Here is a 20,638-nt window from a genome sequence, read left to right on the forward strand (position 1 = left end):
GTTTTTCAGTTTTATTCAAATAAATCAGGGGTTTTTAAGTGGAATGGATTTAATTAATAGTGTTTTGCAAGAATATATTATCTTTAATCCTTTAATCCAGAATGAAAAATGTAATTCATGTAATGCTTGTACGTACAATCGAGAAACGAAAATCCATTTTGCTTATTTGAGAAAATGAAGTGCAATATTTAAGCAACTCATCATTTTTTTTTTAATTTTTAAATGAACAAAAATAGTTTTAAAAGGGGGGGGGGAAATTGATTAAACGATTTGCCATGTTATCTTCGCCCAGTTGAAAAAGAGTGATAGAAAAATAAAAAGAAAAGAAAAATGAGAAAAATGAAAGCGAGATGAGATAGATAGAAATAGAAAGAGAGAAGAGATAGAAAGAGAGAAGAGGGAGGAAGAGAGAAGAGGGAGGAAGAGAGAAGAGGGAGGAAGAGAGAAGAGATAGAGAGAAGAGGGAGGAAGAGAGAAGAGATAGAGAGAAGAGATAGAGAAAAGAGAGAGAGAGAGAAAGAAGAGAGAGAGAGAGAGAGAGAGAGAGAAAAGAATTAGGTATCTTCGCCCAGTTGAAAAAAAGTGATAGAAAAATAAAATAAAAATGAGAAAAAAGAAAGTGAGATGAAATAGAAATAGAAAGAGAGAAGAGATAGAAAGGAAGAGAGAAAGAGAAGAAAGAAAAAAAGAGAGAGAAGAGAAAGAGAGAAAAGAGAGAAAGAGAAAAGAGAGAGAACGAGAGAAGAAAAAGAAAAGAGAGAGAAAAGAGAAGAGAGAAGAAAGAGAAAAGAGAGAAGAAATAGAAAAGAAAGAGAAATAGAAAAGAAAGAAATAGAAAAGAAAGAAATAGAAAAGAAAGAAATAGAAAAGATAGAAATAGAAACAGAGAAGAGATAGAAAGGAAGAGAGAGAGAGAGAAAAAAAAGAGAGAGAGAAGAGAGAGAGAAAAGAGAGAGAAAGAGAAAAGAGAGAGAAAGAGAAAAGAGAGAAGAAAGAGAAAAGAGAGAAGAAAGAGAAAAGAGAGAAGAAAGAGAAAAGAGAGAAGAAAGAGAAAAGAGAGAAGAAAGAGAAAAGAGAGAAGAAAGAGAGAAGAGAAAAGAGAGAAGAAAGAGAAAAGAGAAGAAAGAGAAAAGAGAAGAAAGAGAAAAAAGAAAGAGAAAAGAGAGAAGAGAGAGAAAAGAGAGAAGAGAAAAGGGAGAAGAGAAAAGAAATAGAAAAGAGAGAAATAGAAAAGAAAGAGAAATAGAAAAGAGAGAGAAAGAGGAAAGAGAGAGAAAGAGGAAAGAGAGAGAAAGAGGAAAAAGAAAAGAGAGAGAAAGAGGAAAAAGAAAAGAGAGAGAAAGAGGAAAAAGAAAAGAGAGAGAAAGAGGAAAAAGAAAAGAGAGAGAAAGAGGAAAAAGAAAAGAGAGAGAAAGAGGAAAAAGAAAAGAGAGAAAAAGAGGAAAAAGAAAAGAGAGAAAAAGAGGAAAAAGAAAAGAGAGAAAAAGAGGAAAAAGAAAAGAGAGAAGAGAGAGAAAGAGGAAAGAGAGAAGAGAGAGAAAGAGGAAAGAGAAAAGAGAGAGAAAGAGGAAAGAGAAAAGAGAGAGAGAGAAAGAAAAGAGATAGGTAGAGAGAAGAGAGAGATAGAAGAGATAGATATATAGAGAGAATAGGAAGATAGAGAAGAAATGGAGTGAGGAAAGGGAGAGAGAAGAAAGCAGAAAAAAAAGCATTAGCATATCAATACATTAAAAAAATGAAAAACAGAGGCTGGAAAAATATTTGATACAAATCATTAAATGTGAAATAAGTGCAAATCGATTTCATCATAGCAATTATTGCTAGATTTTTTATTTTGTAACAATAATCAAGAGAATGTATATAAAATCACTAACAGTATGGTATTTTTTAAACAATGCATAATTACATATTCTAAGAAATAAAATCATAGTGTAAGTACAATAGGTCGATTGGAGATGATTGTTTTGAACAAAAAATGATTGTTTTACATTATTTACTAAGATTAACATTACAAATAACTTTTTCTTCTTTGCTTTTGTAATAAACAGCCATTTTCAAGCATAAAGAATATCGTTTCGATCTTTTCAATTAATTTTTCATTGAATTATCTTTGTAATAACAGAAATCATATTTTTCATTAAAAAAATTGGCCAGCATTTGCACAAAAAACCTTTGTTTGGCACCTTCCTGTGTTTTATATGAACTACCCAGAAAATTATGACGATATCACACCTCTTATTCTGCATAAGTACGAATTTGATTTTTGACATAGCACATACTGGTACAATTTATTTTCAGATCAATTTGCTTACACTATACCTGCTGGTGGTAGTCTCCATTTGTTTTGGGATTGTATGTTATTAGCTTAAATTTATTCCTGGTTATGACTCTACAGGCAAATTCAAGTGGTAGCCATTGTGCTAAATACAGACATTGGCCTATTTCCATCAAATAAAAAGTTGATCATAATGTTTCGCAGGTGTTATATTTCTAGACATCTCTTATGGTTTAGAGACATGGTAAGTGTATAATCAATGGGTTAGAGACATGGTATGTGTATAAATAATGGATTAGGGACACGGTAGGTGTATAAATAATGGTTTAGAGACATGATAGGTATATAATTAGTGGGTTAGAGATGTGTTGATGAAATATGAAAATGAAGTCTGATGGTCCAGCAAAACGATTAATCTGATTAGTTGATAGAACCAACGGTGCCAGAAAATCTGTATAACACCTGTATTATTATGTACTACAAAAAAAAAAAAAATACAAGAGATTCATAGAATTGTTCTAAATTGTATCGTATCTTGTATTTATTATGAGTTTGTATGCTTTTTACTTTATTCAATAATATTTTGTTTATTTTAAGATATAATTTTAAGTCTTATAGCTAAGTTAGTGAGCATGAGAAAATAATTTTTTTTAATATATTTCTCTTAGTCTGTCTATTCCACCTTTTCTCGGAAACTACTGGATCAATCCGGCTGAAATTTTGTATAGACCTTTTAAGATAAGGTGCAGCAAACTAAGTATTATGGTATCTGTTTGATGCATAGTTAGGAATTAATAGAATTAGTAATTAATACAAAACTGAGTACAATGTTGACCATATTCAGCTATCAATTTTGGCATAAATCACTTATTCTAAGTCAACGGGCTATAACTTTCTCCAGTTTTTATTGAGCTGAAAAGTCTAGTATATTTAAATTGTAAAAAGCTAATTATTTTGTGAAAACTACAGGTTGGTCACTAGAAAAGCAGATAATTTGAGATTGTAAATTTTATTGTTTAAATTTTATTATGTCTGTCTTATACACGTCTTTGAGTTGCACAGACAACATTTTGAGTATTTGTAAGTGTATTCTAATATTAGTCTTTAAAAAACTTTTTCTTTTTTGTACAAAAAAAAATTACCATTTGACAAATTTCCAGCTTTTCTAATGACCACCCTGTATTTAAAGAGAAATAATTTTGGCTACAATAAATTAGAAATAAAATGGTAAGGATATAGGAAATTTGATTTTATGATAAAAAAAAAAATGAAAGAAAATGTAGAAATTAAAATGTCTTCCAGCCTTTGTTAATGCAATTGTTAAAAAATAACAAAAATTAAAAATATCAAAATTAATCACCAACTCTCCTGTTTGCTATTTTGGGAAACAGATCTTTAATTGAAAGGAGGAATTAATATTCCATACTTCCTTTTGTTTTAAGTTTCTGGATCACAATGCGCTGATCCATCAAAAGTTAGATTCAAAAGCAGAACTTTCTTGTTGATCAATCAAATACAACATTTGTGGGATAAAAACAAAGATTATGAACACAGGTTTCATCATTTATTTTAAGCTGTAGGTGACAATAAAATTAACATTTACTAGTTGTTTCAAAAGATGTCTCTTAGTTGAACACATTTGCAATCAAATGTACCTTCAAAATTCAATCAGTTACTAAAATTAAAAATTTTTTATGCATGAGTAATTATAACGTATCGCAACAATGCAATTTGCAATCTCTTCTGATCCATTTGGGTGGAATAAAAATAGGAGACATTACTTCTGGAATGTCCCTTGTACATATGGTCGAGAGAGTGTAAAGCATTACTTGTTGGAGAATGAGGTCAAAGAAGAATGGCTACATACCGAGACGAGTCTGGGGTAAGATGGAAGTTTGATTTTGGTTTGGTTGTTTTCTTTCACAGCATATCAACCCTTTTCAGATTACTTAATGCTGGTAATGCAGTAATTTTAGAAAAAAAAGTTTTTAAGCTTCAACTTCTGTATAGCTTCAAACTTTTATTCATAATGTTAAGGGTTGGTTGTTTTATGGCATGTCAACTCTTCTCGGATTATTTAATCCTGAATAAGGTAATTTTGGAAAATTTTTATAATTCAAGTTCTTTATATACTCAAATATTTGATTTGGTTGTTTTGTAAAAGAAAAGTGTTGTTTTTGCTTTTGTAGAACATGATTGAGTTTTGCTAACGATATGGAAAAAAAATCCTTAACATCAATGTTTGATGCATTTTAGGTCAGGAAGCCAGTATTTTCAAACAGCCTGATCTCGTAGAACCAGTTAAGATGAAAGCGTATTGTAACATGATTTTAGCAAACTATAATGTTATCTTCAATGAAAATAATCTTTTATGGGATCCGACATTTCAAAATTATTTGGATCAAGCAAATCAGGAGGTCAGCCAATCATTAATATCCAATTTCAACAAAAACAAACAAAATTGAACACATTATAAAAACAAACAATTGGATAACGATGCTTGCCAACGATGTAAAAAAAATTTAAAAAAAAAAAAAAAGATAAAGTCTTACCTGCCCATTTGTTTACGCAAATCCGCCATGTATTGGTGACATTGAGCATAATAATTCATCTCGGCTTCAATGAAATCATTTAGGCAGCGCAGATGATGGGCCTGAAAAATAATAAAAAAAATAACTGGAAAACATATTTTTTTAAAATTTACATAAAATATAAAAACAAAACAAAATCATTACAATTCAGAATTTTTTAGGATGTGGATTATTTATATCATTTAAATTTTTTCGGATTACTGTTCTCATCTTTAGTGTTATTTGCACAATGATCTAACCTTTGGTGAAACTTGTTGGGAATTTGTCCACAAGGATTGGTGACGCAGTGGATAAAGTACTTGGTAAAATTCAGTTGTAAAAGTTACACTCTTATGGAGGTTAAAGGTTCAATCCTATCCAGAGTGCCCCTTTTGAGGGAACTGGATTTTCTTCAAATTAAAAGCCGATCTCATGTCTAACTGCCCTCATGGAGATGGTTGGTTGTTTTTGTTTTACGGCATATCAACCTTTTTCAGGTTATTTAATGCCGAATCTAGTTATTTTGAGGAACGATTTTTAATGGAGTATATTTGTTTTTTAAGTCAGATTCTATTTAACTCATAGTTGGGATCCTAACAGGTACTACCACTCCGGGTCAGAGTGGATCTGGGAGCAATGGCAATTAAAGGGTGGCTCCAAGGTCCGCAAGGTGGGGCCTCACCATCGGATATAGTTTTAGGTCATATCCAGGACCGCCTTCATGGAGAAGCAAGTAAATAGGATCATTGGCCGAAAGATTTTGAGAATAACATCCAGTATGAGAACAGTATTCTGTATGATCTAAATCATACAAAATATCTTGATTTGAAACATTCTGAAACAGAATTCAAAATGTTTTATGTAATTGGTAGCCCCTTTTTATTTTTATTTTAGAAAAATTTAATATTTTTCTTTTTATTGGAAAAATAATTATTTTTTATTGTAATTCCATAATTTTTATAAAAACCAGTCCTTAACTTTAAAATAAAATAATCATTTTTATTTTTCGTCATTTAACAAAAACAAATAAAATCATATACAAAGTTTTTGTTTTTTTCCAAACTAAATAACTGTTCACATAATTTATAAAGAAATTAAATATTTTAGGATAAAATATTTTTTAAAAAATTAACATATTACATACATTGCAAAGTACCAATATATTACATGTATTGGCAATTTGAAAACATCCTTTTGTATTTAAATTATAGTCTAGAAATCAGAAAATCAAATAACAATGATTTTTTTTAATTTAAAATAAATTGTTTATCTTAAAGAATAACAACGCTTTCAACTTTTTAACAAGTCTTCGTCAGGCTTTCTAATTTCTATGCTATAATCCAAATATGAAAGGATGTTTTCAAAGTGTCAATATTTCAACTTATTAACCCATTTTGGGTAGCCATGTGTGGCACAAGACATTTAAATCAAACATGATTAACACCTGCACAGGCACCAGGGATTTCATATCTCCAACAGGAAATCGAAACAAAACAAATTTACAAAAAGAAAAAAAAACAACTTTAGAATCTGATGAAAACTTGTTAAAGTCGAAACCTTGCTCATTCTTTAAGATAAATAATTTATTTTACAGAAAAAAACAAAAACACATAGTTATTAGACTTTCTAATTTCTATACTATAATTTAAATATTTTATTCATGATTAAATGCTGCAAATCAAAGATTACACAAAATATAATTATGAAAACATTAGTATTAAAATGCAAATATTACAGAAAAGATAAGGATCAAAATAAATACATATACCATTTATTTTCTTAAATAAAGATGTAGGAATATTTTATTTAAAAATAAAAAAAAGAGAAAGTCATTATATATTTTTCTAATGTTTGCTTTCTGTTAGGTACTAATATAATATTTTTTTTTTTTTTTTACAAAGGCATCACCACATTATCAAGGCCAAGAGGCCACTCAAGGATAAGGGTTAAAGAGTGTACAGTAGAAATATGCAAAAGACTAGTTATCTCCCTTGCACCCAACCAAGAAGAGAGAGTTATTTCCTTGAGATAAGTTTGGCTGTGATGGCTCTTGTCCAGAAATCAACCTAATAAAAAAAAAAAAAAAAAAACAGAAAAATCTTTGATATATGTACCGGTCATATTCTGAAAATCATGTAAATTGATCAAGTATTTTTTTTGAAGCTAAGAAAATCAAATTTTCTGAAGAAGTGATGATGATGTGTGTCTAGCTCTTTAAAAAATAAAGGTAGTTATCCCCCCTTAATAACTTCTTTAGAAAGAGAGATCAAAATCAGCCTTGTAATGGTTATGGTTTACTAGTAATCGCTAGAAATTGTTTAAAAAAATGCTTTATCAATTTACATAATTTATGGAATATGATATTTTTGTTCCATGACAGATATGTACAAAGATATTTCTGTATTTTTTAATTAAGTAGAATTCTGGACAACTGCTATGATAGTTTACGACAAATAAAAGTGACATGCAATCTTTATCATTTTGTATCCCACGACTTCTAAGTCATTTTCCAATGTATAAATTTGTTTAATAAATGTGTCAAATTTCATTCTTCATCCATTGATCATTTTTAATCGTTATTAAACCAATAACAGCGTTTATTATCAAATGTAACACTTTTTTTTTTTTTTTTTAACTAAAATATCAGGTTTTGTCTGTGAACAAACAAAACAGTTAAATCTTGAAATTTGTTAGAAATTTTTTTTTATTTCTAACGCGCCTCTCTTTTCTTGGTTCCTTGTTATCCGAACAACTTGGTTAATTTTGAGAAAGAATGACACAATAAAATTCTTGTATTTAAAATACGTATATTTACAAGTAAAGGTTAAAGTTTCCAAAACAGTTGTTCTGGAGGAGTTTCTGTTTGTTGCAGAAAAAGAGAGTAATTCCTGAGAAGTGCTCGCTGTTAATCTTTTTTTTCTTTTTTATTGTTGCAAGCAACTCCAAGTAATAGTGGGTAATTTGCATAAGTGGCTTTATGCAAATTACCTTACAAAGTTTGAGTACAAATAATTCCAACAAATTATAAAAATCAAGATCATCATATTCTATAACTACTTAATGTCAGTATTTTTATGCCTTTGTTCCTCCATGGACTCCAAATGGTATCACCAATGTCATAAAACTTCTGAATAACCTCACCATCCAAATATACTTTCTCCACATCAGAGTTCTCATCCTTTTCCTTACATTTTTTGCACACAAATGTAATGTAACTCCAACGTACTTCTTGTATACCCAATGTTTACAAGCACCACAGAAAACCGAGTTGCATCAGACTCTTTTCACAGACTGAACAGGGGAACTTTCTATTTTTGAGAATTTTCCACCAATCATCATTTTGGTCTTGGTAACATTCCATTTCCAAAGAATTCTTCCAAGTCTTGAAGTAAATCTTCCATCGTTTCACATGCATATACTAAATCAGCATACAACATCTCTCTCCGACAGTCCATACAGAACTCTCTGAACAATGTTTCTAAGATACAAATAAAAAACAATGAACTCAATACAGAAATCTGATGTACTCATTAAATGTGCTGTGCAAATTGACTAAAAATAGTATCCAGTATAGTATCTGTTCTGAGACTATACTCAACTTTTCCTGTCTTCTGTCAGTATAAGAGAAATCCTTCCAGAGTGAATTTTTCCCCAGGGCAGAGTGTCCTTTTTGAAATTTTTCTCAGAGTAAAAACCGTTTAATTCTGTCTTTATATGCATTCTTGTACATTGAATGCCCTTCATCAACAACTCACCCATCCTAATCTCTTGGCACTGTCAAGACATTCTCTAAATCCCAACAGATTAATACAGGTTCTTCCTCTTAGCAAGATACTTCTCTTGTATTAATCACAAGATAAACATAGCATAAAACCAAACTGCATTTCATCTGTATCAAACTTGCTGCTCAAAAAACACTAAAAAAAAGTACAGAATATCTGTGGCCATTTTTATATGCACAATGGTATGTAGAATGCATTTCTGACTTTCTTTTTGTTGAATTAGGTACAGTTTTTTGAAAATTCTCACTTTGAAGAATTTTGCAAAGAATCTTAATCATGCGAGTGATGAACATGGCGACAGATTCCATCAGGATATTTCAGTGATGGCAAAACGTTTTAAAAGAAAATGAAACCCTGGCATGTTGGCAGACTACCGTTTAAATATAAAAAGGGAGGATGACCCTCAACACAAGAGGGTTAAGAAGACATATTGTTTGAACTAACAATTCTGTATTTTTCATTCATAACCAATAATAATAAAATATGATTTATAGTAATGTTGGGACAATTAATCAGAATTGATATTGAAATCGGAAAAATTGGAGCCTAATTTCCGATTCTAAAACGATTCTTTTTTTTTTCCTTAATGAAATGAATTTATTTATTAGAAGTTTTTCACGTAAACATGGCAGTAAGGACGACAGAATGTGTTATAAATCTCACTCAGATTTAACATGATTCTCAGATTCTAATTTATTGCTTTTGTACATTACTGTAAACACCTGTTTGTAAACCTTTTAGTACATATTCGCTAAATGTTTCAAGGAGTTAAAAATATTTAAAATGCTCTGGATAAGGTTTTTCAATTTTGTTGGCTTTGTCTGAACAGTCGTTGTCTGCCATCGGCTTTTTCTGAAATAATTCATGTTTTTGGTACTTCTTGGCTTTGGATACAAGTGAAAAATATAAATAAAAATCTTTAGCAATTTTTTTATTAAAAGGACATTATATCTACATTTAAACTTAACCTTCCACCCAAAGAATGAGATTCTGCTGGCATTTATTACTGTAACAGAAAAAAAAAAAAAAAGAGATGAAAAACAAATATGCAACAAATAAATGTTACCAAAGACAAGACTCTTCTACCTACTTGGATAAGTTTATTTTTATTTAAACTTATTTTAAAACATGTTTTTAGTTCAAAACAAACTCAATGTTTACATTATCATGTTAGAATTAAAAAAAAAAAAAATGGCTGTCCATAAACCCTTCATAAGGACACTTGCAAACCACTCAAAATCGAAAATTAAAAAAAAAAAAAAAAACGCTGGTAGAAGAAACACATAAATGTCAACAATCAATCAAAAATGTTATGTTCTACCAATATTTTGTTTTGATTTTTGAGTGATTAGACAAGATTAAAAAGTTAGAATGGACCGGAAATGATTATCAATTTATGTTAAATTTATGTGCAAAACTGCTTTCCTACTCGAAATTCTAAAATTGTTTTTTTTTCTTTCTGCAATGCAATCATCTCAAAAAAGTAGAATTTGGGGGGAGTGATTTAGCTAAAAGCTGTTAATCTATTATTATTACTGCTTTTACTATTATTATTATTATTATTATTATTAGTATTATTATTCTTACTACTACTACTACTACTACTACTACTACTACTACTACTACTACTACTCGTTGTCATCATTATTTATTTTTATTCTTTACACTAACCCAAATCAGTCTAACTGGCCAAATCTTTATAATTATGAGAAAAAAAATCATCAACATTTCTTCAGAGAGGGAAGGTAGAGAATAGTTAACAGATACCCTTCACAATGTTAAGAAAGGTTTTCTAAACAGTCACATTATTATATAGATGCTCATTCTTGACATGGGACTGGCTATACTGAAAACGATTTTCTTATTTTGCATACCAATCTTTGATTCTTTTTAATCGTTTATGAAAATTTCAAATAGAATTAAGGCCCACGAAATGTAAATGAGAATTATTATGAAAGGAAAACAAATTTTGTCTCACAATATTTCAATGAATTACAAGGAAAATATTAGAGAAAATATTTAGAAAGATCTACTCTTGTATCTACGCCGCCCCTTCCTAGGTATATTTTTATATTTTGCACAATATATGCAGACTTTACACGGGGGAGGGGAACATCTTTTATTAAACATTAAGATATTTTACAAGAATCGGAATCAGTATTTGTATCAGAATCAGGAATATAGAACAAAATCGGTAACGGTATCGGAACTAGGAAAATTTTGGAATTGTCCCACCATTAATTTATAGTACATGAAAATGATGCCTAATCAAGAGAAAAGGTCAGCTTTAGGATCAGGATACTTTTTCTTACATCAAAACGGGTCTTATGTGGCATGTACGTTTTTTAACCTGAAATTTGTTGTACATTCTTATCTCGACCACTTTCAGAAATTTTAAACCGCTGTAATTACGTCTCTCTAGAGATTTTTCTTTAAGCTTGTGATACATGACAACTGCACAAAGATTTCAGCCCTTTCTTCGCAGCCTCTATTAAGATCCAATTTGTTAAGTTTGTTATCTCGATGCTTGTTTCACCTGGAACCTTCAAAATTTCTGCAGCAACACCTGAAGATGATGCAGATTTAACCATCACCGTCTTATGCACAGCATCCCATACCATTGTCAATTTTTATTAGCTGAACCAGTAAGTGCTTCTGCAACTTGTAAATTTTCACGGTTCCATGAAAAGCTCAGTATTCAATAATTTCTCAAAAGAATTTCCAAGCATCTTTTTTTTGTCCTGATAATTTGTTCATAACAGGCATTTCTCTTCAACAATATCCATATTTGTTTTTGCCATCTTTTTCGCTATCCTCAATACTGAAATAGAAAGGATTCAGTAGAGAAATGTATCTATTTACCATTAAAGGATTCTTTACACAGCTTAAACAAAATATAAATTTTTGTGCTTGCATATGCTATGTATAAAGCTACATTTTTTTTATTTGACACCATTGCTTGTGTAGTTAATCGTCACCTATTTATTTTATAGAGTTGCTAACATAATGTGACAATATTATTGGATTAAAAAAAAAAGGGTTGATGTAAAACTGTTTTTTTTCTAAAATTAAAAAAAAAAAAAAAAAACATACACACAAGAGACTTGCAATTCAATTAGTACAAAACGAATTTGGGTGAGAAAAGAAAAAAAAAAAATTGTTTTCCTCATCATGTACTGGCACTGTAATCGGCGTGGGTCGCCGGAGGTAAATAGACGGCGATGACTAACATTTTTCCCAGAATTTGGATAAACTGGAATAAATTCTATTTCAATGAGAGAGAGAGAGAGAGAGAGAGAGATGATGTAATAATCTGACACAGTGTGAGAGGAGAAACTCCTCCCTCTCCTGAAGTGGCAATGAGAGCAAGTTTGGAGAGAACCGGGCAATACCAGTTTGCCTTGCTGGATTCTCAACACAATATAATCAGCTGAATTTTCTAGCTAAGAGACTCCTTTTTGCTCGCCACCAGATTCTATATCATTAAAAGATGGACACAGAATAAACCCGGGTTGAAAACATCAAACTAAAATCGCCTAGACTTGAAAAAAAAAGTGCATTTAGAAGTTTGCTTTTTCTTTTTCTACAAAAACGCAACGTTGCAACTTTTATTCACAATAAATTATTTTGTATATAAAATATAACCGTGGAATTGTTATTTTTGTTGTGCTTGAAAGTGACCTCTGCTCCTTAGGAGCACAACTGTGATGATTATCATCATCATCTTTGACAACATGGGAGCGAGTGGTAATTTGATGGAATGGAACTCTTCAATATCTGCCGTCCGCATTGGACGGGCAACTTTTCTGCAAGCAGGTGACCACTTAGAAAATGGTCACAGTTTGAGACATCATAAGGAATAAGAGGAGAAAATAGGAAAATTAAATTTTTTATCAGTCAATTTGAATAAGCAAATCCACACACGCACAAAAAATGTAAGAAAGACGACAGATTCAGTTTAAAATATCAGATCATGAGATAAAAATAAGATGGCTAATTATTTCAGCTATAAAAGATAAAACGGTGCTGCATAGAAACTTTTAGTGAATAAACACACAGGATTGAAATATGCTAAGTAATCTTAATCTCCTCTACAAGATAATCTGTTCAAATCTGTTCATCAATATTTGATAATCTACCGACTTTGCTGATACAAATTTACAGTTTAATAAGTTGAAATCATTTGGATAAAATTCCATAATAATTTGTACATAAATGACTAAAACTCATAGAATCCTTAATAATATTCACAATCTCTTCTGCTAGTCAACTATATTAGGGGCAAATAAGCTTCATATTTTTTTAATTCCTCGGACTACTATTCTCATCTTGAGTGTTATTTTCACAACATTTCGATCAATGCACTCTCCAACTTTCCTCAGGTGCATCTTGTTGAAGTCAGGAATTATCTGAAGAAAATCGGAAGTTACAATAACCGAAACGTGAATATAACACTCAAGATGAGAATAGTAGTGTGAAAAATCCAGATAATTTAAATAATCAGCCCTCATCTCAAAATTTCAGGAAAATAAAATAAACAGTCTATGTCTAACTTGACCATTAAATTGGACTTGTGAATATCAACAGGTTTTTTTTTTTTTTTCGACAGTCAATAATAATGTATGGGGATATTTTGGTGATCATTCCATCAGTAGGAAGTGTGATACTGAATAGGCTTTATAGTCACTGGACCTTCCCTCCAACCTCGGGTTTTACCCATGGGTTATCTCAAAGATGTCAATTGAAACATTCCCAGACTATTCCTGAACTGTGTCAGAATTATTGACAATAAATATGTTTATCATTGAACAGTGATAAAAAGACTGTTGGAGATTCATGATTTAAATTTGGTGGACAAGTAAGGCATGGATTGAAGTTTATTTGTACCAAATATGGTTAGTTTGTAGAAAAGATTGTGAATTTTATTATTAATTTCATCAGTGGCATTTTTATGGAGGGAGCAGGAGTTTAGGGTTAGGAAAAGGCGGGGTATCCGAAATAATGTGGCACGTGAAGTATTTTAAGTAAACAAAATTAAAAATTTTCCACAATTTATATTTCTTTAAAAAGATACAAACAAATCAAATTCAATTAAATCATCGCTTTTTTTTTTTTTTAAATATAATTTAAGAAAGAAATTTTTTTTTAATTTTGCAAGAAACAAAATAATTTTTTTATCTTTCAGAATGAAAAGTTATGATCAATAGTAAATGTTTGTATTATTTGGATTCTTCAGACTAATGTTATCATTTTGAATGTTATTTTCACAATGGATCCGTGGTGTAGTGGATAAAGTACTTAATAAAATTCAGTTTTAAGTTACATTCTTTTGGAGGTTGAAGGTTAAATTCTCAGTGCAGATGACACTAAAGAATACAGTTGCGAATTACTTAAGACTTCTACCTGATCATGGCTGATGGAACAAGAACATGCTATTCCCGTGGATTAAATAAATAGTTTCGTTTGATATTTTGTGCAGATTCCCGAATCTGACAGAAAGATTCCTGAGTTTGACAAAATACACCTGAAGAAGGTTGGAGGCTACATCGGCCGAAACGTTGTGAAAATGACACTCAAAATGAGAGCAGTAGTCTGAAGAATCCAAAGGTTACGAATAATCAATCCTCATCTAAAAATTTCTGAAACGTAGTACATGTTTTATTATATAGTCACACATTTTTATATGGTGTATCATGCTTTAAAAAAAAAAAAAGAAAGAAAAAAAGCCTACATAACATTTTGAATTCTAAACACAAAATAAAAAGCAAACAATTTAAATTACTTGATAACTAATCTAAATACTAAAATATTCAACACACTAGTAGAAGCAGTCACTACTAAACGAAACATGGCACTATGAAAAATTTAGTGGAAAATTATGAAAAGCAAAAAAAAAAACATTGTGGCCAATCACACTAAAATATAGTCATGTTAAAATTTATGAGAAAAAAAAAGTTAATTTAGTGATATGAAAAAAAAAAAAAAAAAACCCTAGAGGAATAAATACGCTTTTTTTTAAGATTGGGAAAAATATCTAATCTATTAATAGGAAATAAGCCGACAGACAATGTGAACACTGACTCTTGTTCCACATGATGCGTAAAAAAAAAATATTGGAAGATGATGAAAGATGGCAAACATTCGGAAATTCTACTCTGCAATTATTGAGATGAGGATTCATAATGGATTATTTCGGCTACTATTATCTTATCTGTTGTCAACTTTTTCAGCTGATGTAATCTTCAAACTTCTGGTACATTTTTGTGAGTTTAGGCATGTGATAAGTGGGGAAGTGGATAATGACACAAACTGATGACCTGAGTGTTCCAGGTTCAAATCCACTTGGTTCCACAGCACCATTTTCACATACGGATGATGGTAACTTTTATGTGGTCCCCTCTTGCAATTAATCGATTTTGAAAAGAATTTGGGAAACCAATGCCAACACTGATTGCCTACGTGGGCAATAACTATCATATAAAACAAAGCAAGCACTTATCTGTGAATATAAATATTTAATTACTAGCTTGACACCCGGCGTTGCCCAGCCATACAATATGCTTAAACATGATATTTTAATTTATGCAGATTGTGTATGAATTATTATAGAATCAATTCTCTATTGATTATTATATATTATGAGGAATAATTTGCCCACAAAAAATAAATAAATAATACTGATGAAGTCATTCATCAAATTCCGTCTGTGCTTATTTACAATATCACCTCAGCTGATATTTGGGTTTGAAGATGAATGCCCCAGAAAAGTCACTTCTGATTAGTGTTTAGTTTTAAAATATGCAAATGAAGAAATGACTTGTGGCAATTTTAAATGGTATCTCTTCGTTTATCATAAATTGAACTCATTAAGAAAAATATTAAGAAAAATTTTAAATGAAATGGTGAGGAACTGGAGATCATTCGATCTGTAGTTTCATAATCTAGCAATGACCTTTATCTTTAAATGATAACAGTTTTGCTTTTTTTAAAGAAAAAATGATTTACTAAGAATTGAATCTCCCTTGATTTGCTGAGAATTATCTCCCTTAGCCAGTGAAATGTAAAATATTCTATAAAAATTCTTTTTTTATCTATAATAAAGGAAGACTATTCTTAGGATCGGATTTTTTCAATTTTCGATACTTATCAGATGAATTTCTGTACAAATCATATCTGAGAACACTGCCAGACATAAATAATTACCTTTGTGCAAAATTTGTAAAAAAAATAGGCTCAGCCATTTCAGTACATTTGAGGAAAGAACACACACACACACACACACACACACACACACACACACACACACACACACACACACACACACACAAAGCGACTTTTATATAATAGAAATCAAATTATAATTATTGTCCCTCTTACCCTCTTATAGGGAGGGCACTCTGGAAAGAATTATCCGTTTTGATTTAAAAGCTGTAATGCAAAGGTTCTCTCCCCTGTCAAACCATGAGATTGAATTCTCTTGAGACAATTTGTCATACTGATAAAAAAAAAATGCAGTATTTATATTTCCCATTTGTACAACTGAATCGTTGGGTGCATGGATGTAGATGTTGAGTTATCCGATATAAGGTCTACAACTCAAACCATGTTGTTGAAAGGTTACTTGTATATAGCTAGACTGAGGAGTCTTTAAAGGATGAAACAAGCACTTTTCTGTTAATATATATATATATACTAGAAGTTCAGTCCAGCTTTGCTCGGGTCTTATGCACTGTTCTTAACTTTATGTGCATCTGTATATATATATATTAAAAAGTTTGACTCATGTCCAGGTAACCTACACCTAAAATTTCAAGTGTTTAGATCCAAAATTGGCGGAGGAGTTTGGTAGAGCTTTCAAAGGTCAAATCATTGAACTTTGACAGCCAAATTTCTGGCCGAAAACTGATTAAAAAGATTTTCCCAAATCTCAATACCTCTTATGTGAAATCTCGAGTCTGTAGACTGAAAATTGACAGAGTATTTTGGTAGGGAAATGAACACACACACAAAGAGATAACTTCACTTATATATTTATATATACATATATATTGCAATGCAAATAAATCAATACATATGTCCTGAAGCTGAAAACAAATTCATTGAGCTTGTAATCTAAAACAATTTGGATGATACAATAGGTTATATAGACTTTAAAAATATATATTCCTTCTATAAGCCCAAATATATTAAAGCGCTGTGATACAGCGAAACAGTCTGCTTGTGAATGATTACGTACACCCTCTTTCTGGTGTAAAGCGCTTTCATTAATTGATCATCGCCTGCTGTTTACTTAGCATAATGCAAAGCTCTTTGTAAATAAACAAATAGATCAATCTAAAAGTAACACTGTTTACATAAAGGGATAGATAGCTTAGGGAGTAGAACTGCCGACTATCAACTAGACAGCTGTAGACTTGATTCTTGACTTGGGATGATGCCAGTCTAGCCATATTGAAGAGTGGTATAGCAAAACAGTCTGTGAATGACTAAAGAAATAATAAAAAAAGAAAAAAGGTGAAATACAAGTTAATAGAACCTTTGTCTGATAAAAGCCCAACCATTGACTGCTGAAAACGGGCGGGGGGGGGGCTTGTATATATCTTTATTACCGTTTTATCTGCTTAGTTATGCATGTTTCGATTACCAAAGCATATTAATGATCCAAAAATTTTGTCAGCTTTACAGAAATAATTGTTATGATGAGGAAAAAAGAGTAGAAGAAATAAAAAAATTTTTGTGCTTTTCCTAATATCCTTTTTGCCTCATCATAATTATTTCTGTAAAGTCTGACGAAATTGTCAGATCATTGATACAATTCGGTAATTGAAACATGCATAACTAAGCAGGTAAAACGGTAATAAATAAATATATATATATATATATATATATATATATTTGCTCTGCAATAGTATTGAGCACTCTTCAGGTTTTTACTAATTACCATTTTTTGCTATATATATATATATATATATATATATATATATATATATATATATATATACTGAGTCCCCATTTACCAAGGCTAAAAGCTAGTCAAAGATAATAGTTACTAAGATGAAATGATTATCAGTTGAAAGATGAAGAATATTATGAGGAGATTGAGAATAATTAATGGAATGAACTAAGTTTGATTGCTTCCTGATAATCATTTTTTTTTTTCTGACCACCTTGTCTCTCTTTCCTCTATGGGATCAGTTGTGAAACAGTCTGAGTGTCACTTCCATCTGAGAGCCCACGAGGCAACTGGTAATAAAGCTGTCTCTTGCCCTTTTAGAAATGCTGCCTAGGAAGAAGGTACTTTTTCCCTGTAAGGCAGATAGTAAAGTAGTATCTCTCTCCACCTCCGAGAAAAAAAAATGTCACACAAAATTACTTTTAGTTATGGGAGAGGAGAATCCAGGATGAGTTACAAAAATAGCCTCAGTTTCCTTGGATTAATAATCTTATTCTTCTCTCTTTCCGAAATACTGACTTGGCACAAGCCCACCTGGGATAGTGCCAGATCAGCTTCGTAAGCAACATTATACGTACTGAGAATTGACATCATTTTTGTACTAGACTCACTCGTGACCCAACATGTCACAACTACTATGAATATTTAAGACTTTAATTTCAGTCGAAAATTAGTAAACTGTGACATATCTGCCGAGGTATTATTCCTTATAGAAAGAGAGAAGGAGGAGGAGGAGGTCACCCCTCCCCTTCTCTCTATGACTACTTGTATGCCTCGTCGGTATAGCTTTCTTTATAGCTAGCTAAGGTATTTTGGTTTTCATTAAAATTACTTTGATTGGAAATTAATGAACATGATATTTAAAGACAGGTTTTGGGAATTTACTTTTTCCTTATTAAATCAATTACTATTGCATATACATGGGAAAATCGGACCATAAAATTACAAATAAATAACACTAAACATCATCATTATTATTATTATAATACTAAAGTGTCACCGCTCATCAAGGCCTAAATCCACTCTTATATAATAATTGATAGAGAATTGTTTCTATAATAAAAAATACTTAATATGCATGAATTAAAATATCATATTTATCTTAGCATATCTTACGATCGGGCAATGTCAGGTGGCCTGCTAGTATTAATTAAAAATAATTATTTACTACCTTAAGGGGAGAGTACTATGACGAAAAGGATAAAAGTTTGTGTCAAACTATAATGTAAAATTCTTTCCCTTGAAATGAAACATTTATAAAAGGCTCAATGTAAAGTGAGATCTCTCTCTCTCTCTATATATATATATATATATAGATATATATTATATAACACAGTATATTTTCATCTCTACAGATGATGTGAACATATCGGCTATCTTCGCATATCTTACGATCGGGCAATATCAGGCGGCCTGCTAGTATTGATTAAATATAATTATTTGCTACCTTAAGCGGAGAGCACAATAAAAGCTCGATGTAAAGCGAGATATATATAATTATTTACTATAATAATTATTAAATACATACAGACACTAGTGTTTCATCCTTTTGGGAATCATCAGTGCAGTGTGTCATGATTATCAGTCAGTAGATGCAAACCTGGCGACAGAAGCCATCTCTAACTTCATTAACAAGGGCCTAATCCATTCGGCTAACATTAACCGTGAGAAATGCCGTTGAATTTTAAACATTTATTTTTTCTTAAATGCTTTTTAACATCTGTCAGAGTGATCTAATCATTATATGATGATCTACACATAAGAGCTAAATTAACCGACTTTATTTCAACTGAAAGTGCTCGATGATAAGAAACGAGTTTCTTAAAGGGGCTGACATAATTATTTACTATAATGATTATTAAATTAATTAAATTATTAAATATATATATATATATATATATAGTGTTATATATATTTAATAATTTAATTAATATATATATATATATATAAATAAATATATATATCTTAATTAAATTATTAAATATATGTAACACAGTATATTTTCATCTCTACAGATAATGTGAGTATATTGACTAAGATCTTGGAGTTTAGCAGTCAGTGGTCACTAAGAATCAAGTTCTAGGTTCAAATTGTACAGTCGGCAGGTCAGTTGTATATAACAACATGGAGGAATCATAATGCAGATGAAATCAATATTATATGGATAGTAATATATCAAATAAGGAGACAAAGCGTAAAGCCACTTAATGTAAGGAGCTTAAAAAACACTTTAAAGGTAAACTACCCAATGATAAATGTTCTACTATATATAGGAAACATGAGTTGGAACAATTACATTGAGAGCATTGCCAGGACCGCTGCAAAAAAGGTAGGTTCTCTCTACCATGCTAGAAAGCTATTGACCCCTGAAAGTATCCATTACCTCTGTAAGGCCACCATTCGCCCATGTATGGAGTATTGGTGTCATATTTGGGCTGGTGCATCTGCTACTAGTCTCTCACTCCTAGACAAGGTTCAAAAGAGAGCCGCCAACCTAATAGGTCCTGAACTATCATCCAAGCTTCAGTCTCTGTTCCATCGACGCAATGTAGCATCCCTCTGCCTGTTCTACAAGTACTTTAACAGAGTGTATGTTCTGACGAGCTGCAAGCACTTGTAAACCCGACAAGCAGTACAATCCCACCCCTTCACAGTAGAGATCCTTAGATGTAAGAGAGCCTTCTACTCCAGTAGTTTCTTCCCCAGAACCGCTAGACTTTGGAACTCCCTGCCAGGTTCCTGCTTCCTCAACTGTACTGACATGCAGAAGTTCAAGTGTAACGTGAACCGACATCCTGCTGCCCAACTCCTCATCTAGTACCCCTGTAGCCTGTGTCCCTAATAGTAGCCCCCTACATCAAAGTGGCAATGTGCCTTGTTTGGTGTGAAAATGTAATAAAAAAAAAAAAAATTATATATTAGTGATGGGACGATTCCAATATTTTTCCAGATTCGGATACAATTACTGATTTCCATTCTTTATAAATCTCTAAATATTTAACTATATGTTGTGGTAGGATCCACCTAATTAGCATACGTGGAGTGTCAATCATATAAA

The 20,638-nt window shown here is 31.1% G+C and overlaps 1 protein-coding gene across 16 annotated transcripts in view; it reads right to left on the reverse strand.

Annotated features, from left to right (window-relative positions):
- The window catches only part of LOC145248306 (endophilin-B1-like), a 407,921-nt gene that overhangs the window by 54,249 nt on the left and 333,034 nt on the right, over positions 1-20,638 (reverse strand). For all 16 annotated transcript variants that reach the window (XM_080110211.1, XM_080110210.1, XM_080110204.1 and 13 more), the window contains one exon: positions 4,828-4,928. In XM_080110211.1, the coding sequence (XP_079966337.1) occupies positions 4,828-4,928 (101 nt within the window). The remainder of the gene's footprint in view (positions 1-4,827; positions 4,929-20,638) is intronic.

The sequence above is a fragment of the Euprymna scolopes genome, chromosome 26 (genome assembly GCF_053919585.1).
Source record: "Euprymna scolopes isolate OS-2025 chromosome 26, ASM5391958v1, whole genome shotgun sequence".
NCBI lineage: Eukaryota > Metazoa > Mollusca > Cephalopoda > Sepiida > Sepiolidae > Euprymna > Euprymna scolopes.